General features: G+C 39.0%; 1 protein-coding gene across 2 annotated transcripts in view; it reads right to left on the minus strand.

The window, feature by feature from the left end:
* Window positions 1-25,544, minus strand: part of LOC129421552 (transient receptor potential cation channel subfamily M member 4) — a 188,401-nt gene that overhangs the window by 115,809 nt on the left and 47,048 nt on the right. For both annotated transcript variants that reach the window (XR_012369175.1, XM_073866543.1), the window contains exon 4: window positions 20,838-21,018. Coding sequence is in view for 1 of the 2 variants with exons in the window: in XM_073866543.1 (XP_073722644.1) it covers window positions 20,838-21,018 (181 nt within the window). In the remaining variant the exon portion in view is untranslated. The remainder of the gene's footprint in view (window positions 1-20,837; window positions 21,019-25,544) is intronic.

Genomic DNA, 25,544 nt, shown 5'->3' on the forward strand with positions numbered 1-25,544 from the left:
GTAGATCCGCCCCTGGCTGAACGCTGATCCTGATACAATGCGAAAAATGAATTAAACAATAATTAAAATAACATCAAGATAACATTTTAATAGCTTTCACAAATAAACTGGTATGATTGACGGTTTGATGGTCTTTATATGAACACTATACATTTGGCATTGTGACTTTGGTTAACATGTTTGTCATTTCTGATGAATAGTCAGAATGATTTTAACTAAAATATTTTGACAGCGCCAAAAGCAGCAGACCACAAGTGCAACGAGCTAACAGCCTGTTGTAGGCCGTAACGTTTACATCCACCTTCCTTTTGATTTTGCAATCTACATTGACAAGCACACAAAAATAGAGAACAATTAAAATACTTTAACTACCTGCTATCTTGGTATTGTGAGCACATGAATTTGAAAAATATCTTTTGTTTCTAAAATTATAAGTGGAACATTTTATGCATCTTTATTTGACCTCAAACAAAGCATCAGATCCTGCGAACCGTTGGGAACCACTGTTTTAGAGCATGTTTGATTTCGGTTACCCAAAGTGTTAATCAATGCACCAACCAACAAACATGCACCAATGTGCAGTCAAGGCGGCTGCAATTCATGCATGAACTCATATGACTCATGACATAGTTATGGTTAGCCATTGATCAGCACATGGCTTAACTTATCATTACTTTATGGTTAGTTATTGATTAGTACATGGCTCAACCCATCATTACTTCACACCAAAGTAATCATCAATTTATGTACATGATTATTCATGTACTGTTATTGTAAAGTGTTACCAGAAAAACATATATGTATATTGATATTGTTTTTGCTCTGCATTAACAGGTATAGTTCTGTCATGTTTGTTAGATTCCAACAACTGTTCCAATTGTTTTGAAGTTTTTTAATAGAGAATGTTAAAATATAAATGACACATTTTTGAAAATTTGCTCATCCCAACTCAATTTGCCAGCACAGGTCACAAATGATGCAGCAGCAAACAGAAATGGAGAAAGAACAAGGTCTTCTAAAGGCAAAAACATTTATAAAACTATGGCTGATGGTTCTGTTGAAAATGTAAACAGGCTGTTGTAGACATACATTTGCATATAGCATATATATTATCCAAATCATGCTGATTAGAGCATTAAAAACTTAAAAAGTGTTACATTTAGGTAAATTTAGAACAGATAAAAATGTGCGATTAATTTGCGATTAATCACGAGTTAACTCATGAAATCATGCGATTAATTGCGATTAAATATTTTAATCTATTGACAGCCCTAATAAATATAAATATAAATATAAATATAAATATAAATATAAATATAAATATAAATATAAATAAATATAAATATAAATATAAATATAAATATAAATATAAATATAAATATAAATATAAAGGCACTTTTTGGCATGGAAGTAAAACTGCGATAGAAATGTTTGCCCCGGTTGCACAGACAAGGCTTATGGCTATTCCTAGACTTAAACATGTTTAAGCTGTTTCAACTGAAAATAACTTCGGCGTGCAGTAACATCATCACTCCTGACTACTCCCCCTCTCACTCAAACTTCCTTCAATATTACTGCACCCAAGGTCGAATTGCTGCAAACTAAGTGCTCCTCCGCCATGCAATATAGTTCTCATTTTTTATCCATTTAAAAAATCACCATGTGCCACCATACTCACTTGTGTAACCATTAATATAACAGTCTTCAAATAGGGAAAACATGAAAGTGTTTGGTGGCTTCTAAATTAATTTCTGTTTGGATACTAAGGAATGAATGGGGCTAGGCTAAATGCTAACACATACACGACGCACTGTACAAAGATTAAGTGCACACACAGGAAAAAGATAAGTATGTATCACTCTTTTAGGGAAATTCACTCAGATGCTCAGTTGATGATGCGCACAGAGAAAGGCAACGCACACACTAAACTCAAAACAAAAAAGATGCAGAGCTGTGTAATACTGCGAAGCGTCCGCTGTGGTACTGTTAGTCCAACCAACTTCACCAATCGATCCCAAACAGAGTAGAGTAGCTTCTCAGTAGCAGATACTGACGGCTTTCGAAGCCAAAAAGCTAATTTCCATATTTGCACCTGCTGCTTATATACGCACCTGGCGGGACAGCGCCAGCATTATGCAAATATCTCAATGTCAAGTTCATTGGCGTTTTAGTAGTTATCGAAGCAGATTGGTCCCTCTAAGCGAGCTCCCAATTTGTCGGTCATGACGTGACGTCGTAGTGACCGACTGAAAGCGAACTAGTTAATTTTTTTGCTTTTTTTGTGATAATTTTGTCTTCCTGGTTTAAACTCCATATTGTGTCAACGTCATGGGCTGTGACGTGGCAAATAACTATAGTACATCAGTGAGGGTCGGTGTCTCATTATTTATGAGATAGCATGTTCTTATCCAATGTGAAGACATTTTGTTTGTGTGTGTGTGTGTGTGTGTGTGTGTCATGGCGGCGGCAGGCTCCCATGCTACCATGTTGTACCAAGAGAATTAACATCTACACCCGTCGTAACTGCCGGTGAAAACGCAGAAAGAGCCAGTTATGTTAATATCAGGACTACTCGCAATGTGCTTGGTTTCAATCATTTAAGTTTGCAACCAAAGCTGCTTTAAGAAGTGGCAAGATTTTCAACCTTGGATGGCGAATCCATGATCCGGAAAATGTTTGTCCTGAAAGTAACCATCTGTACGACTTGGGCAAACAAGTCCACTTGGGCAAACTTTGAACAGTACACTCGCCCACTTTCTGATCAAGAATGGATATGCTTTCAGGCACAGGAGAGAGAGTTCAGGAAAACCCTAGATGTTAAAGTATATTACAGAAATGGATCCTACACAGTAACTCACAGAGACTGAAGACCACTAGGAATGCCTTTGTTAAAGTACACTGTAAGAATTCTTCGGAAATTCCCCCTCTGATAAAGCACTTGTAAAGCAGATCTTTCAGAGTCGCTCAATGAGGGGATAAATCAGCAGTTGCAGTTTGTACGGGAAATCATCCAGCCGGTGCTTAAAAAAGTGAGAGAATCCAACAGTGTAAGAGAGAGCCCAGAGTGGTAAGCAAAAACGAACTAGCTTATCTTTGGGAAAACCGTAGGAGCAAGGCAATAGATATTATCTTAAATAACAACATTTACCCAGATCCTCCTCCCGTGATAAATGACGTGAATTAAGTTTATGAGTATTATGTTGCGAAATGCCAACCAGCACAGTTACATCAGCAGATAAGCAGCCCTCCATGGTGCGATGCCCTTGACCTGGAAGACCCAAAAGATTATCCCGTAGTTTCGGACTTCACCGCAGAAGAGATCTCAAGCGTTCTTTGTAGCCTTCCGAACAACAAACCATGCGGTGCAGATGGTGTGACCTATGAAGTGTTCAAAGCAACAAAACAATTTTCCATAGCGGCATTCACCCAGATTTTTAGTGTCTGCCTAACCAACCGGAAAGTCCCCGATTCCTAGAAAGGGGCTATTATCTATAGGATCTCCCCCCAAAAAAAAACATTCCAGAAGACCCCTCCACCTTGCTGCTTCCTATTATATACAAGGCATTAATGAAGTGTATTTTATGCCGAATTTTACCCTGGCTGGTGGAATCAGGAACATTGACAACAAAACAAAAAGAATACATAGAGAGGCAGGGAATCAATGAGCACATATTCTATTTGAAGACTGCCATCGATAACTTTAAACATGAATCCTCCCATTTTTATGCGGTATTTCTTGATTTTCAAGATGCCTTTGGTTCTCTGCCTCATAGCTTAATACTTCACTATCTAAATGAAATAAAATTGCCGGAACAGTATATACATATAATCAAGAATGTATATGATAATTCATTTTTACAAGTGATTTGCGGACATCAATTAACAAAACCGATTCAACTTAAAGTTGGGATTAAGAAAGGGTGTCCTTGGAATGCCGTGAACTTCATACTGGCCTTAAATCACTGGTTGAAATGGCTATGTCTTCTTGCCCTGCCTGACACTACATCTCAATATCCAGTTCAGGCTTTTGCTGATGACGTCCTCATAGAATCAAGAGAGGAGAACTTCATTACCAACATGCTGTCATACACCGATCGCTTCCTTCAATGATCCAGCATCTGTTTGCCAATGTCCACAAAACTAAAAAACTTCTGAAGGAGCTAAACAATAACACCGTGCAGCTGGTAAGAAAGTGGTCTTAAAAGTCTTAATACACATACAACAAGAAGTATTCTCTTTATTAACAAATCAGAAGGGCGACTGGGGATTCCTAACATTGAATGGATATATACAGCTAACAGAGTACAACATTTACTGCATATGTTGAATAATGATGACCTCACAGTTCGTGAAGTTGCCCGGCACTCACTGCTGTTGGATCTACAACCCCACATCAGAAAAAGCTGGGACACTGCAGAAACCGTGAGCAAAAAAGGAATGCAACAATCCACAAATCTCACAATCTCACATTCTATTCACAATAGAATACAGACAACATATCAAATGTAGAAAGTGAAAAAAAGTTGGGACAGGCAGCAACAAGAGGCCGGAAAAGTCAAATGCACATATTGTTGGGATTCGGTTTGTGGGTTTTTGAGCTTTATTATTTCCTTGTCATGCTTTGTTTTATTTTACTTATTGCTACCTTTTGTTTCTTGTTTATTGTACTGGGTACTATTTTTGATTGGGGTCTTGTCTTTGATTATGGTTTTGATTTGTATCATATCTTGTTTTGTTTCTTATCCTGTCTTTGTATTTGATTAGTATTGTTCCTGTGGTTTAAGTATTATTTCTAGTGTTTATGTTTGTATTTGAGTCTTGCCTGTGTCTCCTCGTGTTGATTTATTGTTACCACCTAGTCATTTGTTACCCTGGTTACTTATTGTCTTCATGCTCCTCCCCCTTGTTTGTTGTCATGGTGTTTTATTGTTCTGGTTATTTCATTGGTTTACATTGTGTATTTATTGACTTCCTGTTCACCCCCTTGTCACGGTCCATTGTCTTAATGTTACAGTGTTGCTCTGAGTTTTCGTGTTTTGTTTTTGTTTACCTGTGGAAATAAATCTTTGAACTGCACTTGGATCCATCCTCTCGTCATTCGTGTGCTCAGCGTGACAGAATGGACCGTCAATACCAGGATCCAGCAGTATCCACGAGCCCGGTTAAGGGAGTAGTTTGTTCCTCTGTGCGTATATCCCCTGCAATTTCGGAGAAGGTGTTCAGAAAGAGGCGCACCAAGTTGGCTTCGCTACCTCCACGGGGTGAAACAGTGGACGAGTTCGCTCGGAGGTTTTGGGCAGATTCTCGCGGTCTTCACTTAAATGACTCCGAGATGATCATTTGGTTTAACCATTGCCTTGGTGAGCCGATCCCGATGCACGGGATTTATGAGTTTGATGAGATGGATTTTTTTCTCTTCGCTCGCCATGCTGATTCCCTTTGAATCCTGCTGATTCAAGATGGCGCCCGTCATACTTTCACCTATTTTTCAGAGAGCCCTCGTCACGACAACACCAGTTCTGGAAAGAGCTGTCTTTATGTCTGCACCAGAACTCAAAGTGGCTGCCACACCCGCACCTATTCATCAATCGATTGCCTCTTTGATCTCTCCTGAATGGACTAAGACCCATCGATTAATTGCCAGTCTGGATGACACCCCATTGGTGTCTGTACGGGCGGCTGGCATTCCCTGTCCGATGGTCTTTAGCTCTGTGATGTCTACGAGATCTGAGGTATGCCTTTTGAACTCTCTACTTCCTGCATTTGCTATAGCCCTGGGGTGTGTGTGGTCTGTCTTTTGCTCTTCTGCCTCCTGTGATGTTTTTCAAGCTCCTGAGGTTGAGCCATCGGACTCACCGGTTTCTCCTCCTGTCACAGTTAGGGGGTCCGAACCTGAGAATCTCACCCATCCTGTCACAAGTCAAGCTTATGTCACATTTGAGCCACCTGAGTCACAGGGGACACGTGAGTCAACATTGTCTGTTACGCCCAGTGATGAGCTCTCTGCATCGTCTAACTTGACTGATTTTGAACTCTGTGTCCCACATAAGATGAACAGTTACGAACTCTTTGCCCAGGACAAGATTACTGGCGTTGAACCCTCTGCCCCACTTATAATGGCCAGTCATGAACTTCCTGCTGGGGCTAAGTTAAATGTGTTCGAATTGACCACTTTCTCTGTGTTGTCTTTGTGTCCTGTTTCCCTGGCTTTGCCAGCCTCTCTTTGCCCTGTTCCTGTTTACAGGTCCAGAGCGCCACCGGCGCCGCCCTGGACTCTGTTGCTGCCCGCGGCGCCGCCCTGGACTCTGTCGCTGCCCGCGGCGCCGCCTTGGCCCCCTGCTCTGCCGGCGCCGCCTTGGCCCCCTGCTTTGCTGGCGCCGCCTTGGCCCCCTGCTCTGCCGGCGCCGCCTTGGCCCCCTGCTCTGCTGGCTCCGCCTTGGCCCCCTGCTCCCCCTGCTCCGCCGGCTCCGCCTTGGCCCCCTGCTCTGCCGGCTCCGTCTTGGATTTTGGTTGTTGGACTTTTGTTGGCCCTCCATCCCTCCCCCGTTCCGCCTCTGCTCCACCTCCCACCTGATTTGTTATCTGTTTCATGTAAACGTCTGGTATCCGTTTCCGTAGGGGGGGGTACTGTTGGGATTCGGTTTGTGGGTTTTTGAGATTTATTATTTCCTTGTCATGCTTTGTTTTATTTTACTTATTGCTACCTTTTGTTTCTTGTTTATTGTATTAGGTACTATTTTTGATTGGGGTCTTGTCTTTGATTATGGTTTTGATTTGTATCATATCTTGTTTTGTTTCTTATCCTGTCTTTGTATTTGATTAGTATTGTTCCTGTGGTTTAAGTATTATTTCTAGTGTTTATGTTTGTATTTGAGTCTTGCCTGTGTCTCCTCGTGTTGATTTATTGTTACCACCTAGTCATTTGTTACCCTGGTTACTCATTGTCTTCATGCTCCTCCCCTTTGTTTGTTGTCATGGTGTTTTATTGTTCTGGTTATTTCATTGGTTTACATTGTGTATTTATTGACTTCCTGTTCACCCCCTTGTCACGGTCCATTGTCTTAATGTTACGGTGTTGCTCTGAGTTTTCGTGTTTTGTTTTTGTTTACCTGTGGAAATACAGGGAGTGCAGAATTACTAGGCAAGTTGTATTTTTGACGATTACTTTTGTTATTGTACAACTACAGAGCTCCTGGTCAACTCAAAATGCCAACAAACCCTCAAACCTGAACATTTAAGTAGTAAAAGTGAAATTTTGGCTTTCTTAAGAGAATATTTCTATGTACATCATTATTAGGCAACTATTAGTGTGCAGAATTATTAGGCAACTAAATGAAAAACAAAGATTTTACCATCTCACTTGTTTTTTTTCACCTGTTAAAGTAAGAATAATAAACAAACTCTACATTTACAAAAAAAAATTAATAAAACAATAAAAAATAAAAAAATATATAGACTCAGAGACCAATATAGCCACCCTTCTTTTCGATAACAGTCACAAGCCTTCCATTCACGGATTCAGTCAGTTTCTTGATCTGGTCTGAACCAACATTTTGTGCAGATGCAACCACAGCCTCCCAGACACTGTTCAGAGAGGTGTACGGTTTACCTTCACTGTAAATGTCCTGCTTAAGAAGGGATCAAAAGGTCTCAATAGGGTTTAAGTCAGGTGAAGAAGGGGGCCATGTCATTCGTTTTTCATCTCTAAGGCCTTTACATGCCAGCCATGCAGTTGAGTACTTTGATGCATGTGCTGAAGCGTTTAATAATGAAGCTTTAATAATACTTGTCTGTGCCTGCCTGCCTGTAATGTGGAGGACGCTTTCTTTAAGCAGTGGTGCGGGAGGGGGTTTGCGTCTTTCAAGGGGACTGATTGTTTTGCGGGACATCGCTCCATCACATGCATCAAGGTGCTCAGCTGCATGACTGGCATGTAAAGGCCTTAGAGATGAAAAACTAATGACATGGCCCCCTTCGTCACCTGACTTAAACCCTATTGAGACCTTTTGATCCCTTCTTGAGCGGGACGTTTGCAGTGGGGGTGAGCCGTGCACCTCTCTGGGCGGTGTCTGGGAGGCTGTGGTTGTGGCTGCACAAAATGTTGGTTCAGACCAGATCAAGAAACTGACTGAATCCGTGAATGGAAGGCTTGTGACTGTTATCGAAAGGAAGGGTGGCTATATTGGTCACTGAGTCTATATATTTTGTAATTTTTTATTGTTTTATTAATTTTTTTTGGAAAATGTAGAGTTTGTTTATTATTCTCACTTTAACAGGTGAAAAAAAAACAAGTGAGATGGTAAAATCTTTGTTTTTCATTTAGTTGCCTAATAATTCTGCACACTAATAGTTGCCTAATAATGATGTACATAGAAATATTCTCTTAAGAAAGCCAAAATTTCACTTTTACTACTTAAATGTTCAGGTTTGAGGGTTTGTTAACATTTTGAATTGACCAAGAGCACTGTAGTTGTACAATAACAAAAGTAATCCTCAAAAATACAACTTGCCTAATAATTCTGCACTCCCTGTAAATCTTTGAACTGCACTTGGATCCATCCTCTCGTCATTCGTGTGCTCAGCGTGACACATATAAGGAACAGCTGGAGGAGAACCAATGTTTAGGAATAGGAATGTTGTCCTATTCTTGTCTAAAACAGGCTTCTAGTTGCTCAACTGTCTTCTTTGTTGCATCTTCTTCTTTATGATGCACTGAATGTTTTCTGTGGGTGACAGATCTGGACTGCAGGCTGGCCATTTCAGTACTCAGATCCTTCTTCTACACAGTCTTGACATTGTAATTGATGCAGTATGTTGTCTGGCATTATCATGTTGGAAAATGCAAGGTCTTCCCTGAAAGAGACGAGACGACGTCTGAATGGGAGCATATGTTGTTTTAGAACTTAGATAAACCTTTCAGCATTGATGGTGCCTTTCCAGATGTGTAAGCTGCCCATGCCACACGCACTCATGCAACCCCTAATCATCAGAGATGCAGGTGTCTTAAATGAGCGCTAATAACAACATGGGATGTCTTGGTCCTCTTTAGTCCGAATGAAATGGCATCCCAGTTTTCCAAAAATAACTTCAAATTTGATTCGTCTGACCACAGAACAGTTTTCCACTTTGCCAAAGTCCATTTTAAATGAGCCTTGGCCCAGAGAAAACGCCTGCACTTCTGGGTTATGTTTAAATATGGCTTCTTGTTTGACCTATAGAGTTTTAGCCGGCAACGGCGAATGGCACGGTGGATTGTGTTCACCGTGTTCATGTTTTCTGGAAGTATTCCAGAGCCCATGTTATGATTTCCATTACAGTATTCCTGTATGTTATGTAGTGCTGTCTAAGGGCCCAAATCACCGGCATCAAGTATCGTTTTCCAGCCTTGACCCTTACACACAGAGATTGTTCCAGATTCTCTGAATCTTTGGATGATATTATGCACTGTAGATGATGATAACTTTAAACTCTTTGCAATTTTTTTCTGAGAAACTCAGAAAACTATTTTTCGCCACAGCATTGGGGGAATTGGTGATTCTCTGCCTATCTTGACTTCTGACAGACACTGCCACTCTGACAGGCTTTTTTTATACCCAATCATGTTGCCAAACATGTACATTTAAATTTTCTGGCCTCTTATTGCTACCTGTCCTAACTTTTTTTGGAATGTGTAGCTCTCATGAAATCCAAAATGAGCCAATATTTGGTATGACATTTCAAAATGTCTCACTTTCTACATTTGATATGTTATCTATATTCTATTGTGAATAAAATATAAGTTTATGAGATTAGTCAATTATTCCATTCCTTTTTTACTCACAATTTCTACAGTGTCCCAACTTTTTCTGATTTGGGGTTGTAAGTAAACGTAAGGTCCCCTATGCTGCGGATGGAGAACCAGGTTTCCTCGGTTACCGAAAGAAACCTAGTAGAAAGCTGGATACCAGGGCTACAGAATTTGGAGTTCACTCGGATTGGCCCGATCTGAATTATTTATGCAGCAATAATAATATACAGTTGAACTGGGTAAATACTGGAGAGCAGGTGAATATCAGCGAAGAGCAGATTATGGATCCAAATGTGAATGCTGAGGCGACTATACATCACTCTGGAACAAGTAAGAAGCTGAATGGTCAGATGTGCAGGTATGAAATCTTCAATACTTTCAAGCACAACAGCGCAATTATTGGGTTAACCTGCGCCTTCAAGGTAAACTTGCATGCCTGCAGTGCGCGGATCATACAGTCTCACACTCACACTGTGTTACATAATTCAGCCATTAACGAAGGTATCCTAAGATTTGCTATTAAAGCTCGGCTGCAAACTCTTCCGACCAAATACAACCTCTCCCTGTGGTTTCCTAAACATCACGAAGCATTTTGCTTACTACATAGTTATAAGATAATGTACAAATCTACAGCGCATATAATGAATGGATGTCTGGCATTTAAAGGACTTTATATCGCATGCCATGATCGCATTGTAAAGAAAACAGCTCAAGAACTGCGCAAAGTTTCTGGACAAAGTGCAATACACATAAACAAGACTGTTAAAATTGGTTGGTTTTGAAACCTGAATGATGTACACTTTCTTAGAAGTGTCCTTAATGAAAATCCAAATACTCCAGACATTGTATCTGTTGATGAACTATCTAAGAACATTCAGTTTTTGGAAGTGGGATGTTGTTTTGGTGCGTACATGGACTTATGCTTTTCAGAGAAAATGTTAAAGTAGGCATTAACAAATGTTTTGATAGTGTGTGGCTACAAGGTAAAACTGATTATTCTTATCTTTGGTAGTTTAGGCCATGTGCATAGATTATGCGTCAGAGGCTTGCAGATTGCTGGACTGAGTAAAAAGACTTCTAAGAAAATAGCCAGATATTGTTCTGTGTCAGCAATCATTGGCAGTCTGCATGTTTGGAGAAGACAATGTCATCTCTATCCATAGCTTATTTGTTTATGAGGTTGTGACTATTCACACTGTTTGTATTGTCAGGTGAAACACAATAGGCCATTTGTGAACATTTGGATGCTGTGTTGTTTTAATCATTATTGGTCATTCCAAATAAAATAATTAAACTGTGTGTGTGTGTGTGGGGGGGTTCTGCAGGTTTCACCAAGTCTAATTTAAGACTTTTTAAGACCTTTTAAGACCATAATGAATGAAATTTAAGACCTATATCACGACAATGAAGTCCAATTTTATAGTCCAGTGTGCATACATCCATGTGTTTTTTAGAACCTTTTATCTTTCATGACAAAAAAGTAGATTTCTAGGGGTGTGACAAGACACTTGTTACACAAGATGAAAAGAGATTGTGTTCACGAGAATAAGATCAGACAAGATTTTTACACTCTTCTGATATTACAACTTTTTCGCCTTAAACGTCATACAAAGTTTTAAGAAATCCCCAATAATAAAATATATGAAAAAATAGCATTATATTTAACTAAAATCATATTATTTTAAAATGTTTTAACCAATCTAGGGTTTCACTAACAGTTATTTTGATAAATGATGATGATCAAGTAATCTGATATTTTTTGGTAATAAAAATAGAGCTAAATGGGCAAAAGCATTTACGATGACAATAATAATGAGACAATAATAATTGGTTCAAATAATGTATCAAAAATAAACACATAGTTTTATGTAACAACAATGTTAAAATATTAGGTGTGGTTACCCAGATAGAGTTTAGATTAATCCAGGACTAGGTCTTATTTATATTAGGATGCCGTGGTGCTCTTTAGGGCTACTGCTGTAGGCACAACAGAACAGAACTGAAAGATGCCGGGTGTTTTTGACAGTTATCAAACTCCCCGCAAACTTGTGCTTTAGTCAGGGTACCCCCAGGATTGTCAAACCTAAATTCAAGGCTTTTTAAGACCTTTTTAATACTACTTCAAATGAAATTTAATACCTACATCGCACCCATTCAAGTAGAATAAACAATTTTAAATAACGTAATATACCTCAATTAATTACTATTTACAAGTGTTTGAACATTCATGACAACATGCCTCTGAAAGAATGAGTCCAAGGGCCAAACGGCCAAACTCTTATCTTTACCCAACAATCAAAACCAACAATCAAATAGATTTAATAGATTTAAATGTACATTTATACATTTATTGTAAATTTTAAAATCCCTAAATCAGGGATGGGCAACTGGAGAGCAAGGGGCTAGATGCGGCCCTCCTCTTTATCTTGTGCAGCCGGCACGTTTTAATATGACCATTATATCGGAGAAGGTAATTTATGTTAAAACAATAGTTTTATTTGATCCATGCAAAAAGCTGCAAACCAAACAATAACACCAATTTTACGTTTATTTTTGCTGTTTATTATAGTTAAGATAATAACAACATCTAATAACACTCATCAGTAATGCTCTGAACCAGAACAATACTGACAAAATTAACCATAATATGGCAAATGAAACAAAAACCCCTTATTGGGATACTCAAACACAACAACAAATTAAAATGTAATCCTTTTTAACCCTGAAAAGACAAAAGATCTGTTCACTGGCCAGACAAAAAGGTGGACACACGCTTATATATAGATATATTTCTGTTAACCTTTTCTGTTAATCTTTATACAGGACCATACTAAAGTTTTCTAATGCTAACTTAGTCTGACAATGTCAATTTGTAGCTAGTATATATTGCAAGATATATTATGTAATTAAATAGCTTAAAAATTTGCATTATTGTTTGCAGCTTATTATTGCATGGATCACATTGTTTAACATATAAATTACATTCTGCGACATAATGATCATATTAAAACCAAGGGGCAACCTTCCGATCCCTCTAATGAAGCCAATACGGAAGCGACCCAAACCGCAACCCATCGACCGGCCGCCCGAGGCCGGCTCCAAAAGGGAGCCAATCCCCATAGACTTCCATGCCAAAGATGGCCAACTCCACAGCAGAAAATAACATGTTTACAGCCCGGTACAAAAAGTGTCCCCGGCCCATACAGCCACCCTTCCCCCCCATGACAACCCCGAGGGGGGTGAATTTCCTTTAATTATACCAAGCCTTAAACTTCTGCATAATTAAGGGCGTGGCCGCTTGAGTGATGATTGAACAGCCACTGCTGTCACTAGACTCACGCTAGGCGGGCGAGGTTTCACCTCAGCTTCACCCATGTCCCGTCTCTTTACCCATTGCCGGTTTTCCGTGAGTGATTCGCAGTGACGTGCGACCAAGATGGCGACGACAGGCAACGCCTACCTTAAGCTTCAAAAACGATCTTCACAAACCAATAGGTGACGTCACGGACACTACGTCCATATTTTTTACGGTCTATGATTAAAAGGTGTCTTCTCTACCTAGATTTACTAGAGACGGATTGTGGAACAGAAGATTGTGTGTGTCACTGATTAAATCAAACAACCAATCACTGGTGCGAGGACCAAGGCTTTGAACCGGTTCACGGAACGAAAACCAGAAACTTTTGATGTTTTGCAAGTAACAGAAACGAAACCAGAAACTTTCAAAAAATAGATGTTCCGGAACAGAAACGTTTATTTAAAATAATGGTAACCGGTTAATACCGTTCTTTTTTTCGTTCTTTTTTCTGTGCAACAAAAATTTAACCGCTAAAAGACGCTAAAGTGAGCAATTATGTGTACGCACATGCGGTTGAATGTGTCCGGTCCAACTCCACCCTTCAAAGATCAAAACTCTTGATGTATAAACTTGAGAGAGTTGCCCCACTGTGTCGCATACTGTAGTCCATTAAAGGACAAGTTCGGTATTTTACACTTAAAGCCCTGTTTTCAGATTGTTTATGATGAAATAGAATGGTTTTGACTGAAATTTGGACATATGGATGCTGGTCAGAGAATTTTTGGGTGTTTGTGTTTCACCTCCCACCTTTACAATGGCTCTAATGGTGCACTGGAACAATCCCCTCCAAAATGCACCAAACCCCCGTCCACAAAGACGCGAAACTCACCGAGCGGCCAGGGGCGCTCACCGGCATGCCCACACAAAAATCGCCGCAAAATACGCATTCCAACAGGTTTTATCGTAGTTTTTGCCAACTCCATTGACATGTATTAGATGTGCTGTGAGGTACGGTATTACTCCGCGCCGGGAACTTTGTTTCTATTCTTGCAATTGGCAATGGCAGATTAGCGCCACCACCTGGGCTGGAGTGTCTATTATTCAAGCTCTAAGCGGAAGAATGTACGGGTGTGAGGCGTTTGGAAAAAAAGGTCCACAAGTTAACAACGAATGCTAAAACAGCAGTTGGAAAGCATCTTTTGCAGCGATTTTTGTGTGAGCATATCAGTGAACACCCCTGACCACTCGGTGAGTTTCACGTCTTTGTAAACGAAAGTTTAATGCATTTTAGGAAGGATTGTTCCAGTGCACCATTAAACTCATTGTAGAGGTGTGAGGTGAAACACAAACACCCGGAAACTCCCAGGGCAGCCGCACATGTCAAAATTTCAATCAAAACCGCTCCACCTCAACACAAACAATCCGAAAACAGGGCTCCAAGTGCAAAACACCGAACTTGTCCCCCAAAATACATTTGGCAAATAAAGCACTGAAAAACAACATAATTTTCACTTTATGTGGAGCGACTGTTTATGCTGCATCTTCTTCCCGAAGCGCAGTATGGAATTCGTCCTCCGTCTGTGTGTGTGTGTGTGCGCATGTTTAAGTGCACTCAACAAATCGTCCCCTTGGAATTATAAGGTTCTATCTAACATTTTTGTCAAAATTGAGTTATTCACATATTCTTACTCTGTGACAACTTATTTACATTATGTGATGTTTTATTTTAAGTTTTGTACATTTTGGTACATTTTATTAAAAAAATAAAAAGGTTCTATCTACAAAATTGAACTCTAAGTTGGCTCTACAAGGTTCTATCTGCGTGAGCTAATTAGAACTTCGAATGCACAGAAGGGGACCAATCAGGATCAACTTTATGGGGTGGTTTCTCAGACAGGGATTAGCTTAAGCCAGAACTAGAACTTAGTTTCATTAGAAAATATTTAACAAACATGCCTTACTAAAAGTATTACTTGTGTGCATTTTGAGGCTAAACAAAGGCACTGATGTAAGATATGTCAGTGCAAGTTGTTTTCAGTTTGGACAGCTCTTACATTTATTTTATTCTAGGACTAGTCTAATCCCTGTCTGTAAAACTGTCCCTATATGTGGTGTTGCCGGCTTTGTCCTTGATGATAGAAAAAATCACAGACACACAATATCTGTGAGGATTATGGCACGCAACGCAAAGTTTTTAAGAAACCTTAAGATCGACAGCCCGAATTTTAGGCAAGTTCACCCTACTGTAAAATCCAGCTTAAACTGGTGAGATTGTTTTAGCTGGTCTCCCAACTTGGTTTTTGCTGGTATTGCTGGTATAGCAAGCTGGTCTAGCTGTGTTTTGGTCACTTTTTAAGCTGGTCTAGCTGTGTTTTGGTCATTTTTTAAGCTGGTCTAGCTGTGTTTTGGTCACTTTTAAGCTGGTCTAGCTGTGTTTTTGTCACTTTTTAAGCTGGTCTAGCTGTGTTTTGGTCACTTTTTAAACTGGACTAGCTGTGTTTTGGTCACTTTTTAAATTGGTCTAGCTGTGTTTTGGTCACTTTTTAAGCTGGTCTAGCTGTGTTTTGGTCACTGTTTAAGCTGGTCCAGCTGGACTTATCTGGTCATGCTGGAAGACCAGCTGACCCACCAGCTTGACCAGCTTTGCCAGGCTGGTTGGACCAGCTTACACCAGCTGCTGCCACCTTGGACCAGCTGGGGCCGGCTACCAGCTTGTGCTGGTCTTTGCTGGATTTTTCAGTAGGGGCAGTCTTTTTTTGGGTCTTGCTGAGGAGATTGTTTTCATAGGTAGACACCACACTAGCCAGCAGTGCTAGCCTCTTAGTTCCTGATATTAAGAGGCAGGCACTAAGATAAAAAAATACAGAAAAAACGAACTAACCTATCCTACCCCCAAAAAAGTGTGTTTACAGTAAGTTATGATCGTTATGTCAAAATGTAAACATGTGAAAGATTGTTAAAGCAGTTACATCGGCATTAAAATGATTTCAGAATGATTGTAGCCTGTAGCTGCTCAATCCTACTGAAAAATCCAGCAAAGACCAGCATAAGCTGGTAGCTGGTTTTAGCTGGTTTAAGGTGGCAGTAGCTAAGTCCAGCTAGACCAGCTTAAAAAGTGACCAAAACACAGCTAGACCAGCTTACTACACCAGCAATACCTGCTAAAACCAAGCTGGGAGACCTGCTAAAAACAAGTTTTGAGACCAGCTCAAACCAGCTCACCAGCTTATGCTGGTCTTAGGTGGATTTTTCAGTAGGGAATGGTATAACATGCTAAAACAAAATTGTCTATTTTGTAATGAACCCGACATATCCAGGAGGATGGGAGAGAAACTGAGGCAGAAGAGGGAAGAAGCAATGTTGTAAAAGAGCAATGTAAAATCAGACTTTTGGAGATAAAAGTGCTAAAAATAAAAATATTAAATGTCATAGAAAGGATTAAAATGTTACTTTCTAACAACATTACAACATTAATTTTATATTTAATGTTTAAATAATGTTTTGGCATATAGAACCTTATAATTCTTAGCGAAAAGTGTTGTTTTAGAATTAGAAGGTTCTATCTGCATTTGACCCCCTTCCAAAAATACACATTTAGAAATTTGAGAGGATTTTGATATTGTACATTTAGAATACATTTAGGGTCCCTGTTATTTTCATGTTTGAAAGAAACTTCTTCCCCATGTAAGTTTTCCTATATGTAATGCAAAAACTTTGAAGCTCAATATCTCAAAACTGCTTAGGATGCAGATAGAACCTTATAATTCCAAGGGGACGAAATGTAAGCATGTCAGAATTACAGTTATTCTGCTTACATATTAATGTAGCCTTTTTAATGTTTAATGACAAGATAGAGACTTAACTAAAATTATGTAGACTAATAATTTAAGTTTAATGTCCTAACGATCAGCCTACTTATTTGTATGTCCCACAGCTGATATGGAACATTATTAACCGGTTCGGGAACTTTATTTTTTTGTTCTAACCGATTCAGGAACGTCAATTTTAGGGTTGAACCGAAAACCAGAAGTGTTAAAATACTGTGTCTGTTAGGAACCAATCAATTGGGAAAAATTTCTGGTTCAAAGCCCTACTAGGAATGCAGGAAACTTTGAAAGTATGCACGTGCAGTGCAAGTGAAAGTTCTGTAAGTGAGCAGTAGTGACTTATACCTGACATACGCTTCAATTGGTAGCCAGTGGAGAGAGATGAAGAGTGGCGTTACATGAGCCCTTTAGGGCTCTTGAAAGATGAATCGAGCTGCTGCGTTCTAAACCAGTTGGAGTGGTTTGATGCTCTGTGCATGAAGGAGAGCATTGCAGTAGTCCAACCAAGTCCTGGATTAGGAGTTGTGAAGCATGCTCCATAAGGAAGGGGCATATCTTCCTGATATTGTATAATGCAAATCAACATGATAGTGCTTGTCTTTGCAATGTACTTTATGAAGGACAGTTGGTCATCAAAGATTTCGGCAAGGTTTTTGGCAGTTTTGGAAGGAGTAATGGTTGTGTTGCCCATTTGAATGCTTTATCTTGGGTTTTGCCAGAAATACAAGCAGCTCTGTCTTCAAAAGGTTCAGCTGGAGGTGGTGTTTCTTCATCCAATCAGAGACGTCGGCTAAGCAGGCTGTAAAGCGTGCTGCTATGGTGGTATCGTCTGGGTGAAATGAGAAGAAGATTTGGGTGTCATCAGCATACCAGTGGTAGGAGCAGCCATGTCCTAAGGATGTTGCATAGATGTTGTGTAGTTTTATTGAATGAGCACTGTGCTGCTTCACACTGACTGCACTTTTAATTCAAGTCACTTTTATTCCTGTTTTATTCTTTTAACATTTTAAACTGTTTAAATCACATTTATTTTCTTTAATTATTATTTTAAATTCTCATGTATCTTTGTTTTTGTTGTGATTTTATCGTGTATCTCTTATTTTTACATTTTCTTTTTTCTCTTTTATATATTGTTTTCTAATTTCTATGTAAAGCACTTTGAATGACCTCTTGTGTATGAAATGTGCTATACAAATAAACTTGCCTTGCCTTGCCCGGATGGAGAAAAGAAGTGGACCAAGCACTGATCCCTGAGCCCCAGTGAGCATCTGGTTGGCTGTGGACAATCCAATAGGATCTATTGGAGAGATAGGATCTAATCCACTGAAGAGGAGTACCAGTGATCCCTAGCGACGATAGGGTGGCTAGTAGGATCTGATGGCTGACTGTGTCAAAAGCTGCCGAACAGTCTGGCAGAATCAGAAACAAGGATTTGGATTCCGCCTTCGCTAGCCATAATGCTTACGTGACCATCAGCAGTGCTGTTTCAGTGGAGTGGTTGCATTTAAAGCCAGACTGCTTGTCAACGAGTAGGTTATGCAGTGATTAAAAGAAAGATACCTGATTGTAAACTTCTCTTTTAAGTGTTTTGCAATTATTGGAAAGAGTGAGACAGGTCTAGGGATGGGAATTGATAAGAATTTTACGATTCCGATTCCATTATCGATGTTGCTAATCGATCCCATTCCTTATCGATTCTCTTATCGATTCTCATTGGGTGAGGGAATAAGTACAAATTTGTATCTTTGTATTAACTCGCTTTAATATCTGTTCAGAAGACACAGAAGAGAGTATACACACATTATGTGTAGCAACCTCAGAACAAACTTAAAAGTAGGTAAGCTACTTCTTAAAGTAAAGTCCAGGGACCTATAGCCTAGGGCAGTGTTTCTCAACCAGTAAATATATAATAGGACTAGGAATTAATAAAACAGAACTAGACTGACAAAACATGCAACTTTTGGTCATGCATGCATTTTTTATTTTCTTTTGAAAAGATATGATGCTGAACAAAATACAGCAAATTAACCTCCTGAAATGCAGATGCATCTACTGTGGCAAACGGATGCAAATCCCTTTACCACAAACTTAGTCACCGCTCGGCAGAGGTGGACACTACTTGAGTATTTTTTTTAAAGCATCTGTGCTTTATCAGTGTTTGTCTTGGGAAAAAAATTACTTTACTAAAAAATGTTCACTACATTCTAAAGCATAGAATCATACTGTGTATTTATATTGCATATTAAAATTGATTGAATACATAATTACATAAAAATTGTGTACTTTTACTTTTCTTGAGTAAAAGTACTTTTTACTTAATGGACAATTTGATGGACAATGACACCGGATATTATCCGTATAGTAAAAGTTTACATAGTGAAATGGCGCTCACATTAACATTAACACATTACCTTCTGCATTAATAACAGATGGCGTCTCGTTAGCTCCGCTGGTGCTTGACTCACTGGTGTTGTTGTGTAATAGTGTATCAAACACGCGACAGTCCTGCAACCTCCTGCACGCGACCGTATTGTCGTATGTTCGCGTGAAATATAAGTTACTGATTCAACTGTTTCAGTGTTTCGCGAAGCCTCGCTCTGCCCACCACAAAATAGAACCAAACTTTGGATCGTTCTGCCGATGCAATGTTTGCTGCGTTCTTCTAAACCAAAACAACACAGCGTGTGTGTGACGTCATGACACATTTGCAACGAGCGGAACCGATAAGCGGAATCGTTAAGCAGGCATGCTTACGGTTCAAAGGAATCGATTCACTGGGAACCGGTTCTTAAGTAGAACCGGTTCTCGATTCCCATCCCTAGACAGGTCTATAGTATATCAGCCAGGTATTATTAGTGTATATCGGCATTTATCGTTGTACCCTAAATTAACCTGCCAAAAAACTAAAAATAAAGAGGTGAAAAGGTATCGTTACACCCCTACTCGGCTCCAGACTCATCCTAATGTGCCTTGTAAAGCAATGTAGTTAAAGTGGATATTCTGGTCTTTTAATTTTTTGGTCTTTTAAGAAAGTATTTATATAAAAATTGCTGTCCTCCATTTTTGTCAATACCAAAAACATACGATTTACTGAAAATAATGTGGATGACTCCAATTTTATTCTATTATTAAATATTTGTGGCCCAGGGCTCAACCATAGACTGTAAAAAAAGATGGACGTAGTGTCGGTGACGTCCCCCAAAGGTTTCTGAAGATAATTTTTGAAGCCATTTTGGCCGCGCGTCACAGCGCATCACTCGCGGATATCCGAAAATGGGTAAAGAGGCGGAACTTGGGTAAAGCTGAACTTTAAAGCTTAATATAATTTATAAGGATGAGTTACAAAAAAATGTCACCACCCTCACAGTTGTCATGAAGGGCAAAATTAGCTATACAGACCAAAAACAATTTTTGTACTAGGCTGTAATTTAATTTTTTCTGCTCTAAAATTGGGCATTTTAACATGGGGGTCTATGGTAATTGACTTCCTTTTGGAGCCTGCATTTAGCGGCAGTCGATGAATTGCAATTTAAGTCACTTCCCTATTGGCTTCATCAGAGAGATTGGTAAGTTGCCCCTTGGGCTCAATTCACAGGATTTTTCTGCTGGCCTGGTCAAGCGAGTGGTTCACATTTTTACTTGCCCTGCCAAAATTTTGGGCCACATAATATTTTTAATAAACAACTCACACGCCATTTAATAGCCTTTGCTGAACCATCATTGTACATACTGTTCATACAGTAGTCCGGCACATTGGCTGGACTACTGTCTGAACCCCCCCGAGCTGAAACAAGTTTTTTTATCTTATGTAACAGCCTTAATGAATAGACTACAGTGATACAATAAATTACTGTGTCCAATGTCCATAAGCAGCTTACTAGGTTTTGAAACCAAACAATTACATATAGAAATAAGGAGAAGACACCTGTACTCTGTGCAGCTTTAACCAGTCCCTGCTTGAGCACATCTCGCACCCAGCCAGTGACCTTTGACCTCCCTTCACCACCAAACACTGATACCACAAGGTTGGGCTGCGTCAGTTTCCAGTGGGTTGTCATAATATCATAGACTCTGGAAGGATCTGTGCTGCTAGAGAGACGCAAAAACTGTGGAAAGGGGAAGGGGTGGGGACAATGTAAACAAGAATTGTAGAGGCAAATTACAACAACAAACATGCAAGAACAACAAATATATGCTGAAATTGTAAAACATATTGTGTAATGCCTACATAAACCAAGTCAAACTCATATTAGTTTTATAAGTAGTATTTATTACTATAGGTTTGTTTACTATAACATCATAAAATCTGATCTCTGTTTAGCTTTCTTATCCACAAATACAATCAAACAGCAGCAAAATATGGTGGCCAGTACCAAAAAATATGGAATGTAATTTTAAGAAAGAATTCATCTTATATGTATGAATGAAAGCCTAGTTTACTACAAGTTGTCATGTTATTGAGCTATGTATTTAAATAAATAAATGAATTGATATAAACTTTTCTTGTCTGTCAGTACAGTAATTGTCCTTTTTCAAGGCTGTACTGAAGGCATTAACTTTGGTTATCTATTAGCTGAAATTTTAACCCACTTTGGCTGTATGCAGAGGCGTCATGCCCATTCAAACTGAGGTGGCACGTGCCCTCTTGTTTTTTGTTTGTTTGAGACAAATATATTTTGCATGCAACCTCAAAATTAAAGAAGTATCCATAATCTGTTATTTGACTTTTAATGTGTTTAATATGCACAACATTATCAATTCTGTGCTGCATCCACAGTGCTGCTCAGGGTATTTTTGATTGAAAAGCTCAAAATTAATAAAATCACTTGAATTAATCCAAATTTCCACCATTAAGCTACATAATGGCAACTTATGTTGTAGTGGTACTGGCATTGTAGAATTGCCTGACTTGTAATTTCTTTGTCAAACGGGCCAAATAATATTTTTAATAAACAACACACAGGCCTTTTAAAATCCTTGTAACTTTTCAGAGATTTTCGCCGTTTTGATAGTGTTTTGATCGTGTTACATTACTTTATACCATAGGTCTGTCGAATGCTGTTTTCTTATTGGTTGAGAAATGTATCACAGGTATGCATTATTTTTCGATAACCGCACACCTAACTTGTCAAATGTCTTAAAAATAGGCACCATAGCAATATTTGTGGGAACTGTTGTATAAGCGGAATAATTGACTCCGGTCCTTTGAATTATTTGAATTGATTCTTATAATTCAATGGCCCATCGTCAATTATTCCTTACTTATTCCGGCGGCAGGCGCTGCAGAAAGCGTAGTCGCAGACATCATTAGCGTCTGAGCGCTATCACAGGCTCTTTGCTGTTGCTGCTGCATTTTGCTATCTAATGAATTTTAACGTGTAAGAAACGCTTACAACATTTCCAAACTCCAGTACGGTAATGTGCCATTAACCTTGTGTGTGTAAAATTTATGGTTTAAAATGTGACAGTCTCGATGTTATATTTGCAAATTTCTAGATTCATCTTGGTACAACGCCAAAATTCGCCAGAGTTCACAGGGGCGCGGAATCACACGTTCATATATGAGGTAAAATTTGATGCAATAATGCGTTCCTCTAATAATTTTATCTAAAAAAAATTTATCATTATTGAACAATAAAATCAATCACGTGGCTATAGCTTATGTCATTTTCGTTGTTTATATACTTTATGGATTTAAAATTAAGTTTATAGGATACTGCAGTTTTGTGCAAAATGCATTAATGACATAATTAAACAAGTAATTTATTAAAACTTTAATAAATAAAATGTGCAGTTTCAGATGTGAATATGATACAAATATGTCATTATTCCGATTGAATAATATTTTATATGAAAATTAGTCAACACATTTATTTTGGAGGTTTTTGCATAAAAAGCAGGGGTGTTCAGATTGTTAGAAATGTAAATGCAATGGAAAAGACTGAAACCTCTTTATTATTTCATTTGATGTCTGTGTATGCACATATTTCGGTGAGCTGTGCTTTTTCTGTGCACACTGTGCCCCCTTAAAAAAACTGGTGCGTGACGCCCCTGGCTGTATGTGCAGGACGATTTGAAAATCACACCTAAATAACACCTGAATCATGCAGGCTTACAATAGTACAGCAATGCTTAAAGTGTGGTCCGCGGACACATCGCCCTAATGGTCCGCCAAAAGATGACCTAGACTAGGCAAGTGTTTATACAATCATCACTTATTTAAGTAGATTTTTAATGCACTTGAGAAACTGTGATATCAGTTTTTGCCATTCTGTTTTAATAACGTAAAAATGGATTGGTGGCTAAACCAAAGAGGAGTCAAAAGAAAAGATCAAGCGTCAACTGAAAGCAGCTGAAATCCACAGATCTTTTAGTTTTGTCATGTACTAGTTTTTGTTTCATGTGTAAAATCCCTGTAATTTCAGTGATATTGGACATTAAGGGGAAATTTTTTTCAGCATTTTATTGTTACCATAGTTACAACCATAGCCTTCCTACCAACTCAGTTTTAAACTAATTGCTCTTTGGAATGACATTAAGTTGGACCTAGGCTGTTACAGTATGTTTAATTGCAGGGTTTTTTCACATGTGCATATTGTTGTTCATATTAAGCTGCAACTCATTTCACATTTACTTTTTTAAATGAAATAAAATTCATATAATAATTTCTGAACATATCATTGCATTTGTGTTTTGTGCAAATTTTTGAAGTTGCATATTAAACTAAAAGCAACACTAAAGAGTTTTGCTCGTTACTCCCCCTACAGGTTGGAAGCGGAATTGTCCATTACCACTGTCATAAATAATTTAGCCTACTGCAGCAAAGCTGGCTCTGATTGGATTGTAGGTCTGCCGTAAAGCAAGTTTCTGTAGTTTTCACTCAAACTACAGGACCGCGACCCGACGGTTGGAAACTTCTTTAGTAGGGTTGTGACGAGATCTTGTTTGACGAGATCTCGCGAGATTAAATATGTATCGCGAGATTAAGTGTGTCTCGCGAGATTTCTTGTGTAGGTGAAATTCTGGCCGTTTCTCAAATAAAAGACTGTATCCTTCGGAGGTCGCATTTTTAAACTGCATTTACTTCATAAAGACTGTCTTATTAGAGACTACTAACAATTATAAAGTTTACTAATAATTTAGTTAATCGCAAATTGTTGTAATATGCTCACGACTTGCGAATGTAATGCTCAGTTAATGATCTGAAATAAACCTTAATGACATATGCAGCCTGCATATGCGACCTCCGGAGGATGCAGCTTTCTGTTTGACCCTTTTAGGGGCCAGTTACACCAAAAGCGTTTATGGCAGTTGCAGGCGCCTTTTTTAAATGATATTCTATGGGCATGGAGCGTTTGCGCGCTGTTTATGCACGCTGAGCGCCATGCGGTTTTTGCCGGCGGCCGCAGCACGCGCCTTTGAAGGAACGCTGAGAGCGGAGAAGCGCCCGAAGTAATTCGCGTCTTTCCATTGTCCACTCGAATGAGGGGAGATGCGGGCCTTACGTTGTGGTGAGGGAAGTTTACAGTTGCTTTGAAGAACCGGACTCCACTCGCTCACTCTCTCCTGCGTGTTTGTGCACCTCTCACCCTCAACCAAGGTCAGAGCAAGCGTCATCTTTTTAAAGTTTCTGCTAATATGACAGTTAACAGCAAAAGAGCGCACGCTTCAATATTTGATTGACAAGACAGCTGACTAGGTGGTTGCCTAGCAATATTAAAAGCCGCGTCGACTCGCACTGCTCTTTTTTTTAAAAAGGCAGTGCGTTGCGCCTTGCGTTTCCAAGTGTTTAAAGCGTGGTTGGTGTAATTAGCCTCTTACAGTGCATGCATTATATTCTGTCTTTTACTGCATTTGCTTTTTTGTTTGGGTTTCCAATAATGTTCGTTTGGGAGCTCGTATGAAGTCTGAGACGTATTGTGTTTGTCTGGTGATCAGTGTCAGATGTGAAGTCTCAGCAGATTAAACCATCACAGAGTTTACATGATTTAATGTCTCCATGTTCATTTCTATTATAAAGAAATGGACGTATATTAAATATTCAAATGGATTTAAACTGTTTGGCTAAAAAATAAGCGTTTCTCTCCGTCTAAAGTGAAAGTAAAGATAGCGTCCGCGAGACGAGTCAACTATCTCCCCCTGCAGGCATTTGTTATAATATATACATAATGCTTTTTATTTATAGACCACAAATGTAACGTGTTTGTTAATGTTATGTTGTTTAATGTAACTTGGTTTTAATACTTTATTTGAACCAATTATTATTGCATCTTCGTTATTATGTAATTTTAAAGGCTACTGCTCACTTGGGTCTATTTTTATTACCCAAAAATAACAAATTACGTCATTATCAGTTAGTAAAATAATTGTTAGGGCCAGTCCTTGATTAGTTAAAACATTTAAAAATAACATGATTTCAGTTTCTTATTCATTTATTTTATCATCGAGGGTTTCTTAAAAAGTGTAAAAATATCGTCTCGTCTCGTTCTCGTGAACCCAATCTCGTGTCTCGTCTCGTCTCGTGGATTAAGTGTCTCGTCACACCCCTATTCTTTAGTGCGGTTTTGGCCAATAGAGGGCTGCAAAGCGAATGTGAAAGTGTCGTTCACCCTGTTTCGATTGGATGAACGAC

Source organism: Misgurnus anguillicaudatus, chromosome 4, assembly GCF_027580225.2.
Source record: "Misgurnus anguillicaudatus chromosome 4, ASM2758022v2, whole genome shotgun sequence".
Lineage (NCBI taxonomy): Eukaryota > Metazoa > Chordata > Actinopteri > Cypriniformes > Cobitidae > Misgurnus > Misgurnus anguillicaudatus.